General features: G+C 47.8%; 1 protein-coding gene across 1 annotated transcript in view; it reads right to left on the bottom strand.

Moving 5' to 3' along the window:
* The window catches only part of LOC126516746 (uncharacterized), a 128,119-nt gene that overhangs the window by 77,898 nt on the left and 38,112 nt on the right, over nucleotides 1-12,109 (bottom strand). The window contains exons 7-8 of the mRNA XM_055063824.2: nucleotides 11,191-11,307; nucleotides 1,873-2,124 (exon numbers count right to left, since the gene is read on the bottom strand). Coding sequence (XP_054919799.1) covers nucleotides 1,873-2,124; nucleotides 11,191-11,307 — 369 coding nt within the window. The remainder of the gene's footprint in view (nucleotides 1-1,872; nucleotides 2,125-11,190; nucleotides 11,308-12,109) is intronic.

Raw genomic sequence — 12,109 nt, 5'->3', positions numbered from 1 at the left:
CGCCTCAAAGCTTCGCGTTGAAGCAATGCGCGCGTATACCCTGTAGGAACCGCTTCATTGCTGCGGATGATGGCTCGTCTGTGAAGCACAAAAAAAAAAAAGAAAGAAACGGAGGCTATATAGAACGCATGACAATTTCCCATGCCATGACATCGATAGCTCCGCGATGTCTCGTGGGCGCGCTATCGAATTATTTCCGGCGCCGTTCGTTAGGTTTATAGCACTGCAGCGGTTAAATTCAGTTTATACAGAACTGTCGAAATGTGGGGACAGTTCGCCTCGCGGCAGGCAAAAAAAGTCATGGACGCCCAAATTCGGTGCGCGGCAAACAGGTTGAAAGGTACCATGAGGAAAAATAGTCTACCACCTGACTGGTAGTAATGCTACGGGACGACCCGTTCCGGTAACCTCGAAAATCAAACTTTGCAACTGCACGATTAAATGTCGCGCTAGTCCGGCGATTGAAATCGCGGCCGTTGCCCTTCCTGGCCAGTCAGTCTGAACCAGCTGGTCTGGAGCAGATAGCAGGCAGCTTTGCTGTTATCAGGGTGAGGTCGAATTAATCAACAACTGAAAGTCCCTCGAGCAACTCCTAGAACCATTTTCAGCATGGTATCCTGTGGAGCACAATACGGACTCCAATTGGCACCAGGAACCCGAGAACCGGGTAGATAAGTTCCAGACGAGCCGCACCTTTCAGGGGCGTACGCGGTGGCGCTCGTTCCAACTAATTCATTGAAGAGATGTTTCCTTTTGCAAACCATGATTTTTTTTGTAATAATAGAAATGGCAAATGGAAGAAACTGCCTCGGAAGGGCTAGGCGCACTGCAAGAAGCAAGATCTACAACTGGTGGCCTGGATTGCCTGTATAACAAACACGGAGATACACTATATATAGGGCCGCGCGACATTTTCCTGGGCTGCGCACCGGTTGTATACACCCCTCGTAAACGGGGGTAGTATGTGTGCTCGCTCACACGGCCAGAATTCGGGGAGAAGATTGGACAAGATGCCTGTGAGACGCTTGGCGCGCTCTCCCTGGGTTGTCCGCTCGGCGCTGCGTTATTGTATGGGGATCTCAAATACAAATATTGTCTCTCATGAAAATGTATCTATGAATTAGGATTTTATTCATATTAGAACGAGCTCTTTTTGGGAACATCTCAGGCAAAATTATGTTATGTGGCAAGAAAGCTATGCGATGCGTGGGCAGTTTCATTAGCTCAGTGAGTCAAACATTCAAACTAACGGGCTACCCACGGAACCTAGAGTTTTATTACTGCCTAGCTGAAATTTACCGCAGATGTTTCGAAATCGTACGTTTTTATATATCAATAAAATTTAGATTACTAAACATGTTTACTGGAAAGATACTATTTGTTTTTTCTGTTTTTTTTAAAGATGACCCTTTAGTTACGTAGCGACAATCCATCTCCGCTGATAGAAGGCGCCAGGCATCGCACGCGTACAAATGTACAAATGCCCAGCTCTGATTCATCACATAAATCGCTGAAAGCATAACCTTTCGAATCGCAGAGCATAGGGCACGAGTACAGGAAAACTGTCTTTTTTTCCTCGGAAAGCATCTCTGTTCACAGATTTCGTGTTCGAGAACCTGACGTCGTATTTCTTATTTTTTCTTCCGTTTTCCTTGCTTTTGTGCTTTCTCTCAAGTAACGAATTGGAAACTTCGGAATATATGGTTCTAACGTAGCCTACTTTTCCAAGCTTCTACACCTGAAGAAAAAAATAAGAGGGGGGGGGGGGGGGGGCGACTGGGTAATAAGAACACAACGCGAGTTCACGCGCGTGCAAATGGTGACGAGTTTTAATGCTGCCAAGTGGTCGGCACTTGTTTACGCACTACTTACTGCGCTGTCCCTTGAGCATGGTGCCGCAGTAACGGTCCCGGTCAATCTGCAGGAAGTCCCTGTCGCAGCGCGACGACTTCTCGACGTCGAACTCGCGGAAGTGCATCTCGACCGCGCAGAAGGCGTCCGAGGGCCGGCTGATGGTCACGCGGCACAGCATGTTGCCTCGGTAGGCGGTCGGGAACCCGTAGCTCGTGATGTCATCGCTCAGCCGGTCCGTGCACATGTCGCACAGCGGAGGCGGTGGAAGCACTGCACGGACACACGCATGGGCAGGGGGGGGGGGGGGGGGGGGGGGGACATGCGAGCTCAAGGAGAGAATGGTCACACTGCGCCAGAGCCTTGCCTGCGCGTGCAATGTTGCAAATAAGGACGAGATATAAAAGGTCCACAGAAAAGCGACCCTATATAAGTATCCGTGGCCACAGCGTCGCGTTTAAAAAAAGCTGGCTCATTACAGAATGAAGACAGCAAACAGCAGAAATAAAAATAAAGCTCGGAGCAGAGAGGGAACTTCGCGTCCCGATATTGATCATGCATATCTCACCGATATCGACAACAGCACGAACATTAAAGGGACCCGTAACGACCACGGTCACACTTTCGTGCGTTCCAGCAATTCGGAAAACCCGCAGCAGAAGCACCTGTGTTTTTCTTCTGAAGCGTACTTTGTCAGCGGCTCAGTTCAGGGTAGAGCTGTGCACGGGCTCGGGCCGGCCCGAAAGCCCGGACCCGGCCCGGCTCACGCGCCGGGCTCGGGCCATTTGGAGATTCCCTTACTCGGGCTTGGGCCGGGCCCGGGCCAGACTTTCTATGTCTCGGACGGACCGGTCGGGCTCCCCGATCTCGACGCGTCGCCTTATTGCAGGTCGGGCCGGGCCCGGGCCAGGCCTTAGCCCGGCCTAAGGCCGAGCCGGGCCGGGCCAGACCGGGCCGCCTGTGGTAGTGTAGGGCCCGGGCCGGGCGCGGGCTCAGAATTGCGGCCCGTGCACAGCTCTAGTTCAGGGCAGCAGTGGCCACAGTTCCACTGGCTGCGGAAGCCAAAACGAGGGCGTGCTCAAGTTTTGATGGATGTTAAAAGGGTTTCAAGAGGACGGACTTGATCCTCCTGCTTGTCCAACATGTGGGGTGTACGGTTCTGAGACGTGCAATTCATTCAATCAATCAATCAATCAATCAATCAATCAATCAATCAATCAATCAATCAATCAATCAATCAATCAATCAATCAATCGATTGATCAATCATTCAGTAAACGTATCGTGGACGTATTCGTGCCAGTACACTCGCAGTTGCCATCAGTAATGACGGCACTAACTGCTGCGAAGTCGCCAACCGTAGTACATTCCTGGAAAATTGGTGGTGTTAAACCCAGACTCCAGATGATTTCGTACTGCGGCACGAGTACAGTGTAAAGGGCGAAAGAAGAAAAAGGAAATATTTATGAAGAACGGTAATATTTTAGCGCTGAAAAGAAAGAAATGACAGTTAACATTTTCCAACATTATTTTAAAATTTTACGATTGCGTCCAAATTTCATCACCTGCGGCTCTTGTTTGTAGTAATCCGATACAAACGTCACGAAGCACTGCGTGAAACGAGCAAATAAACACAGACGTTGTGGCTTTCGTTTACTATACCCCACAGCTTGCTCGCTGTCCCTCACAATTCACTACGCGATCTGCCAAATTCCAGATTTTATTAAGCGTGGTATAACTTGTAACGCTATGGCGAAGACGTGTGTGTGTGCTAAAGTGCAGCACGGCCACCGATATCTTAGTGCGCGGCTCTCCATAGTCACGTGAGCGGTGGTAGAAGCAGTATGGTTTTGGCATGCTGCTTTCGTCCCAACAAACTTGCCAATTCAGTTGAAAGCAGCGTGCAAGAGCTCAAATGCAGGGCCGAAGCAGAGTTCAATCTGCTGCATCGAAATAATAGCGACAAAGGTTGCGGCTGGTCTAGATTTACCTCTAATAATAAACACCCGCTGGCATCGGTGTACATAGGGTAACGTTCAGGATGTGTGGGCGGGCGCTGGTAACGATCTGCGACTAAATTTCTGATGTTTTATGGATCCATCTTTTTTATGCAGTCCTGGAACAAGCTCACAGGCATTTGGTCCAAGACTGGGATGTGGAACTTCGCAAATTATGGCGATATATTGACTGAGTTCAAATGTCGGATACTGAAAATACCACCATGATCTGTCAGCTAAGAAGGAAATGTTTCTGTATTTGGAATTGTACAAAGCTTTAGAAAAGGCTAAGAGCGGAACCATATAGAAAAATATTTTACATGCAATGCGAGTTGAATATCGGGACAGGCTGGGCCAATACTACTCCGTGTATTGCCGCATCAAGCGACATTAATTCGTCTGAAGATCAAAACCACAGACTGGTGAGCTAAGTGGTATCTTCGTAGCTTGAAGTATAGCGCGAAAAAGCTCGGAGGAAGTCAGGCGAAGAGTCATTCCTTGGTGAATGTTTGATATTTATTTTGTTTAGTGCAATACGAAGCAGTTCATTGAACTATTTGACTACTTATGCGAAACACGAAACAATATTCGATTTCATTTATTCGTTTAGCGGATAAACTTCTGGAGCGTGTGCGGGCTTTATTGCACTTTAAAGTTTACAACAGAATCTGCACTTTTTTTTCTGAAAAATAGGGCACTGAAAAAGCGTTGATTTGTCAAGAAACTAAAAATTATTTTATTACTTAAGAATTATTTTCTTTTCAGTCAGCGCAAGAGTCCCGTTGACACTGTGCCCTTTCTTGCCATCTAATGTTGGCACTTTCTCTATGTACACGAGACAACAAAAAGTGCACTCGATATGCCACGATCGTGAAACGTATATGTGCACGAGAAATGTGAGCACCGGCAGCTCACTAAAAGCATCTAGACGCATCCAGCACGATGTCATTAATTGCCCTCAACGACTATGTAGCACGTGAGACACCGTGTTATTGTTTTATTATAGTTCTAAATAAAAGGTAAAGAAAAGAAATAAAGCGCGTAACTGTGTTTCCAAACCGACTTTTGCGTGGCAGTATGGTAAATTTTAGAGCCAGATTATGCACACAGTGTAAAGTGCAGAAACAAAAAATTGATAGAAGCGTTTTGACTGCTTCCTTTTGTATTTGTACTTCGGTTGCATTTTATTCCAGCTAAGTAATCAGCAGAAAGGGGGACTTTGAATATTGATTGAAAGAGAGTGAGTTAGTGTTTCTTTATTATTCAAGCCTGATCGGTTTTGGATGGAGTGATATTCTTTATGAATTCACTTAATCTCTAGGCCCTGAGGCTATGTGTAATTTTTTTTGCTCATTTTATTTTTGCATTTGTCTCTTGTTCCTTTAGCGTTAAAGTCTTTTGACCACTCACTCAAACAATGACCGCCTGTAATGCACTGCTGTGACTGTTACCCTCCGCTACAGGCGTATAGGCCAATATAGGAATACATTGGCAGTAGAAAGGGCTGTAGTATGCAGTGGCAGTAGGGGTATAGTATGCATGGCTGCTAAAAATGTGCTCGCTGCGCCGAAGAGATGCCCTTCATAAGATCCAGAGCTCTACGCTACCTAGTGTCTATATTTTTGGACGAGAAACTAATTCGCGCGAACAGTGAAGCCACATCAAACATGCATTACAAACCGCGAGGCATTTACCGAGGTAATCACTGCGCAGATCGCGATGTTTCGCCTGCTCCTAATTACGCAAAAAATTAAGGGCTCATTACGCGAACAAAGTGTAGAGAGAGCGAGAGAGAAAAGGAAGGGAGGAAGGAAAGGCCGAACAAAGTTTAACACGACACGCAACGACAGGTGGCCGGACGCCAGAAGGACAAACCGGGACGAACTCGCTGGCTAGGTGTCGCGTATAATGTATTACGTGAAAGGAGGGCACAAAGGGTCGCTCTGCCGACGACACTGCGCTCGCTTATCGCCATGGCTGACGGTTAGCGGCCGAGGAGACGTTTCTACACGCGAAGGCACTTTGTCCAGCCAGTATGTGGGCCGCATGTCGAAACACGTGCTCGCGGTCACTCGCAAACCACAGGCGGATGCCCCGAGTGGCCACACTGATTGTGGATGAGGGGGGAATGTTGACTGCTCACATAGCTTACGACTGAGCATGAGAAGACGCGGGTGGTGTGGGCGGCTATGGGTCGTCCTGAAGCCGAGCTCGAAGTCTTAATTTGCAGCCTGGGAAGCCGGAACGAATGGACTGGATTGCGAAAACGACAGTGGAATCCCGGTTCGGCTTCTTAATGGACACAGTGCTTGTGAAAACTCCGAGTGTCATGCAATGCACCCCGGATGCCCAATGTGGTCTATAGTAGTTTATCAGTAACAAAAAGAAAACTCTCGCTTCTGTACAGACGCCGACGACAATAGGTACTTGAATGACGCAGGACAAACAGAACGCGCAAACATGACAGATTTCAGCGCACTGCGGGCGGAAATGAAACTGGATAGCTGATGTGAAAGCTGATACGAAATAAGATGTCGCATGATGAGTGTTCCGGTGGGTTTCTTAACTGAAAACAAAATGTGCCTTCTGGAGACAGAACAAAGTAATGTATTGTCGTCGTGCACTCTGTGCTTGTTCCTTTGTTTCTTTGGTTTTTCATGCAGTGAGACTGATCAGGGCAGAATAATTTTGTTCCAGTCAACACTGTGGTATCATGTTGCCTTCAGGTGGAAAGCGACGATGGTCGCTGCGCGCGTGGCGCCGAGATTGCATAAATAACAAAACGCGAAGTACGCGCGCCGCGGTTACTCAGCGGCTACGGTGTTGGGCTGCTAAGCACGAGGTTGCGGGATGGAATCCCGTTTTTGCGGCCGTATTTCAATGGGAGCGAAAACACCTGTGTACTTAGATTTAGGTGCACCTTAAAGAAACCCAGGCGGTCGAAATTATTCTGGAGTCGCCCACTACGGCGTGCCTCATAATCAGATCGTGGTTTTCTAACGTAAAACCCATAATTTATTCTTTCTTTTAAGCGAGGAGTGGCTCCGTTGAAACATCTCCTTTTATGAGTGAATATATGCACTTTTGAGAGCAACGTATTTCGCTCAATATACTCCGGTACCACGTGAGTTTTGGAAATAAAATACCATCACAGATTGAAAGTTAGGCCTAATAAGTATTTTGTTATGCGCATTCCAGGTGAGAAAAAAAGAAAAAAAAAGACGGGACGCTGCAGGAAAAAAGAAAGGGAGGTAGAGAGAGGTACGTAGGGTGGCAAGCGGGGAACATTCTAGTAACGGTCGTTTGACCCGCATCGTGAACAGTCACGTCACACAAGCGGACCCCTGCCGGCAGAATGGCAAGAGTGGGAAAGCATCTCCCTGTCTTCCCAATTCAGGCGAAGCCCCACCAAGTAAGCCACGTGAAATTGCGCCGACCGCAGCAATATTTCTTCGGTTCCGAAGAAATTCGCCGCCGCTTGCTCCGCTTTTACCGCTGCGGATATGTTTGCTTCGTAGTGGGAGACACCATGGCCGATACCCCTTCTAGCAAGTCGGAAGCCTCTATTTACGTAGCGTGTCTTCTGTTATTTTCTTAGAAATCTTCCCATTAATGCTATGTAAATCTGCCAAGCCTGCTCGAAGTGCTATAGAGTCGCAAATGTAATAAGTATGGGTGCTGTGCGTGGGTGCAGTTGCATTCATTGCTTACTCGACATAGAAACACATTACGGCTGTCAATCAGGCACAACGCAATTGACCATCAGTGTAGAAAGTTACAACTTGCGTAGAGTTGTCGGTTTCTTCCCCCGCCCCTTTTTTTTTCCTGTTTCCATCATTCAGTATACGACAGCGCCCAAGCAGCTGCATGCGCGACGAGTGGCACTTAAATTACCCTACCCTTTAAAGCTTGGTTACACCATCATTGAAGTGCAGCGGTTGCGTAAATGTTTCAGTCGTCGGGGATGGGTTGAAGGCATCTGGCTTTTCAAGTTCGGTGTTTTAGAGGTGACGGCTGGGGGAGTCGAGATTATCCAATTCGGAGGTTAAAACTCCTTCAACTGATGTCACGAACAAAACGATGCAGCTCCACAACGACATCTGAGCAATTTTTTTTTCTTCCCTGTACATTGTAGAGCTGATATATCAGGCACATGGCGACTGTGAATCGAATGATCGACTGCGTAAAACAAATCGTGGCCTTGTCGTTGCCACGTCGTTCTTGGTAGTGGTGGTGTCCATTCCTTCGACGTTGTTTTCTGCCATCCTTCTAATCATTGGCACATCCTGCACTCTGGGTGTATGCCATGCTTGAGGGATTACCGTCATTGCGCGTAGTTTGTGCCACCAACGCTGTTTTCACGACTGCGATAATGAAAAGTCGTTCACTCATTCAGAACTTACATGCCCCCCGCACATCATGCCGGAGCACTGTAGTATAGCTTGCTACCGAAATGTGTGCACAGCCGTGCCACGGCTCTCTGAGCCTGCGTGGAGTGCAAGACCTCGCATAAACGTACCGAGCGCGATATCGCAGTGCTTCGAGCGTCCGGCTCCCCAGTGCACATTGTTGCAGTGACGCGGGCCCGAAACCCAGTCGTGTGGGTAGACAACACTTTTGTTTTAAGGGCAACAACTTAAGTGTTCCTGCTTTTGATGAAACCGTTCACTAGCACGCCCCTTCGTATTACCAAGTCGGTACGATTGAGAGAGACCTACGAGGCGGCTATATATTATACAGGTCTTATTAATAAGGTGGTGATTTATTATTTGATTACACAGTACAGATACGCGTTCGCCGGTGCTACTGTGTGGGTCAGGGAGAGAGATAAAAGGGGTGGGAAAGCCGGGGAGGTTAACCAGATGAAATTCTGGTTTGCTACCCTGGGGGGGGGGGGGAAGAGTAAGCGGAAACGAAACGCGGAAAAAACAGCGGAGAGAAAAAGCAAACTAACGGGAAAAAAATGTAGGGAAGGTCGTGAACGTACATAAGAATTAGTCTCTTCAGAAGGCCATTCGAACGTAAAAATTTCAAGAGTGCCTTTACTGTCTTGTGGTGTGACGACTGTATAGGTCGGCGTTCCAGGAATGTCTGCTCCGAAAACGGCCGGTACTCGAGACGCGCCAGCGCGGTCGCGAATGACTGCCTGTGTGCGCTGTATCGAGGACAATAACAAGGAACGTGTTCGATAGTTTCCCCGTCGCCGCAGTGGTCACACGCAGCACTATCCTCCCATCCGATGCGGAGAGCAAATGACTTCGTAAATGCGACGCCAAGCCACAATCGGTAAAGTACCGTTGTCTCGGGTCGGGATAGACCAGGTGGACGATGAAGTTGCAGACAGGGGTCCAGTCGATGCAGACGTGTGTGCTGGAAACTAGGTGTGTTCCACAATGATTGTAAGGCATCATATGCAAGCACTCTAAGTTGCACTGCAGCATCTGTTCTTGATTGCGGGATTGGCTTCTGCATGCCGTCTTCATGAGCAGATCGAGCAGCTTCATCGGCAGAATTCTGACCGTTGTATACTTATAGGCCGATATGCTGGAACTTTTTTGGCAACGCCACCGTTGACCGAAAGCTCCTTCACCGCCTCGCCGAGCAAGAAGATGACGTCATAGTTCAGTGTTTCCCTAGCCACTGTGGCGTAATAGGCAACAAACATGCCTATGAAGCTGCTCGATCTGCTCATGAAGACGGCGCGAAGAAACCGATCTCGCAGTCAAGAACAGATGTAGCAGCGAGACTTCGAGTGCTTGCAAACAACGTCACATAACCGTTCTGGAACACACTTTGTTTCCAGCACACTCGTCTTCATCGACGGTACCCCTGTCTTCAACTTCGTCTTCCACCTGGACTCTCCCCGATCCGAGACAACGGTTCTTTACCGACTGTGCTTGGTGTCGCTTTTCCAAAATCATTTGCTTTCCGCAAAAAGAGAAGATGGTGCAGCGTATGACCACAGTGGCAACGAGGAAACTATCGAACATGTTTTTTGCCATTGTCCCCGATACAGCGCACATAGGCAGTGACTCGCGACCGCGCTGGCGCGTGTTGACAACCGGGCGCTTTCGGAGCTGACAGTCCTGGAACGCCGAACTATACAGTCGTCACACCACAAGGCAGTCAAGGCACTCCTGAAATTTTTGCGTGGTCTATTAGAGAGACTCTAGTTGCCAGGGATGTTCCCAACCCCCACTATTTATTTTTCTTGTCTTTGCTTTTCTCCGCTATTCTTTCCGTCTTCCGTTTCCACTTACCCTTCCTTTAGTGCAGGGTAGCAAACCAGAACCTTCTCCGGCTAATCTCCCTACCTTTCCCACCCCGTTTCTCTCTATCTCTCTCTCTCTCTTTGCAACGCAAGCGTGCTGCGGTGGACAAAGTTCTCGCTATGGGGCGTGTGCGACCAAGCCTGACGGCATAAAAACACCCATACGGCAACGGTTGTCGTCAGGATAACCGAATGGACTGACAAGGCAAATTCAGTTTCTATCACCTAACTGCTGCTGTAGTAAAAATATCTAATACAGTATGTCTGGTTGGAATTCACAGACAGGAGATTCGACGACGGCTCTGACTGTCGTTGCAGAGCGGTAACTGTTGTCAACGTTTAGTCTACTTCCGACATTACAATGATCTTAGTCTTCTGGCATCTCAGCTCGATTCTCCAAGCGGCAGGCGGTACCCCGCTTGGTAGTGGCGTCGAGTTGTCGTACAACTAATGTGGTCGTGACAGAACATCGCCCAAGTCGTAACTTCAGCGGGAGCACTGCGGTTGCATAAAAAAAAAAAAAGAAGAGACACCACGCAGAGCTCGGTGCTTAAAGAAGCAAGTATGAATATCCCAAATGGTTACTCTTTTTTTTCGTTATTTTATCCTATATTTTCATAAAAGGGCGACAAACCGCTTTGCAAGTAACACTAAACAACCAGCGCCGTTTATTGCCGAGCTGTCGCAAACAATGGCTCACGGAGCTGTGAACGATAATTCAGTAGGGATACCTTTTGAAATTGGCTCCGCGTGGGAACATAATCAGAAATGTGAAACGCAAGTTTGAAAGCCACCAGAAGATGAATTAGTAGTATCTCTCCGTTTGGGTTTAGTGTTTTTCAGTTAATCGTTTAAATAACTTTCGTTTGCCTGCCTAGACTACCACTGCGCCCTATTACATTAAATCTCTCTTGTGAAAAAAAGAATAATACACGGCTGACGAAACTGTTCGGTATCAAATTATCCCAGGAGGAAAAAAAAATCTACCGAAGGCGCCGACAGCAGCCGATGTCCGCTAGTGTTTGTGGAACATTTTTGGGCGCGTGATGCAGTTCAAGAAGGGAATACCTACCGCTCCCCGGGTAGCATGCGGTAATCTGGCGGGCCTTGATGTGGAAGCCGCGTTTGTTGTTCTGGCTGTCGCTACTGAAGTGCATCAGGAGTTGGTCACGGTTGAACATGAACACGCCTGTAAGATGAAGAATGCACGGTTGTTATACTCTACCAATGCGATATGCGTAACCGGCGTGTTCACAGTCGCTTAGCGTTTATCTTTTACGCTGCGTTTGCATCACTAACATAATCTCTTATTCGGCGTGGCGCTCTATTCGAAAGCTTCCAAATCATGGTGGGAAGAGGCAAGGTCTTCTGCCACGCGCGTCAGCATTCAGCCTTATTCTCGCCATTTGATGCTAATGGATCATCGAGCTTAAGGAAATTGAGAGCTCGACGCTTAGGAAATGTGTTCACGCCATCTATTCAGTAAATTAAAAGCCAGACTAAGTAAAATTAAATTACACTCAGTCGACTTACTAGTCCATGGGCCAGTAAGTCGACCGAGTGTAATTTAATTTTACTTAGTCTGGTTGTTAATTTGGAAAACGAGAAAAGAAACAAAGTAAACTCGTTGAGAGTGCACTGTCAGCGAGTGTACTTTGTTTCTCTTCTTAGTGAATGAAAAGGTTTTGCGTGTAGCAAATGCGGAGGCAGTCATGTTTTATTACACCCGAGTTTCTTTCCTAATCTTGAAAATCGCACCAATGCAATTTGCGATATTCATACACGAATTTCAGCGCTCACTACATGGCGACATAGTAAACCAAGCTCACCGGGAGCCCACAAAAGGCTGCCCCGCTGTCAAGTCCTTTGACAACACGCGCGACGAAGTTTGAAAATGAACGTTGCGGCAAATACTGACACTGCACGGTTTCTCTGACAATCTGCTGCGGCGTGCCGTATCAGTTGGGGCGTGCGAATAGTAAGTTGAGAGA

This window comes from Dermacentor andersoni, chromosome 1 (genome assembly GCF_023375885.2).
Source record: "Dermacentor andersoni chromosome 1, qqDerAnde1_hic_scaffold, whole genome shotgun sequence".
Classification (NCBI taxonomy): Eukaryota; Metazoa; Arthropoda; class Arachnida; order Ixodida; family Ixodidae; genus Dermacentor; species Dermacentor andersoni.
Note: the sequence above shows the minus strand (reverse complement) of the source record. Positions and strands in the feature narration are given on the sequence as shown.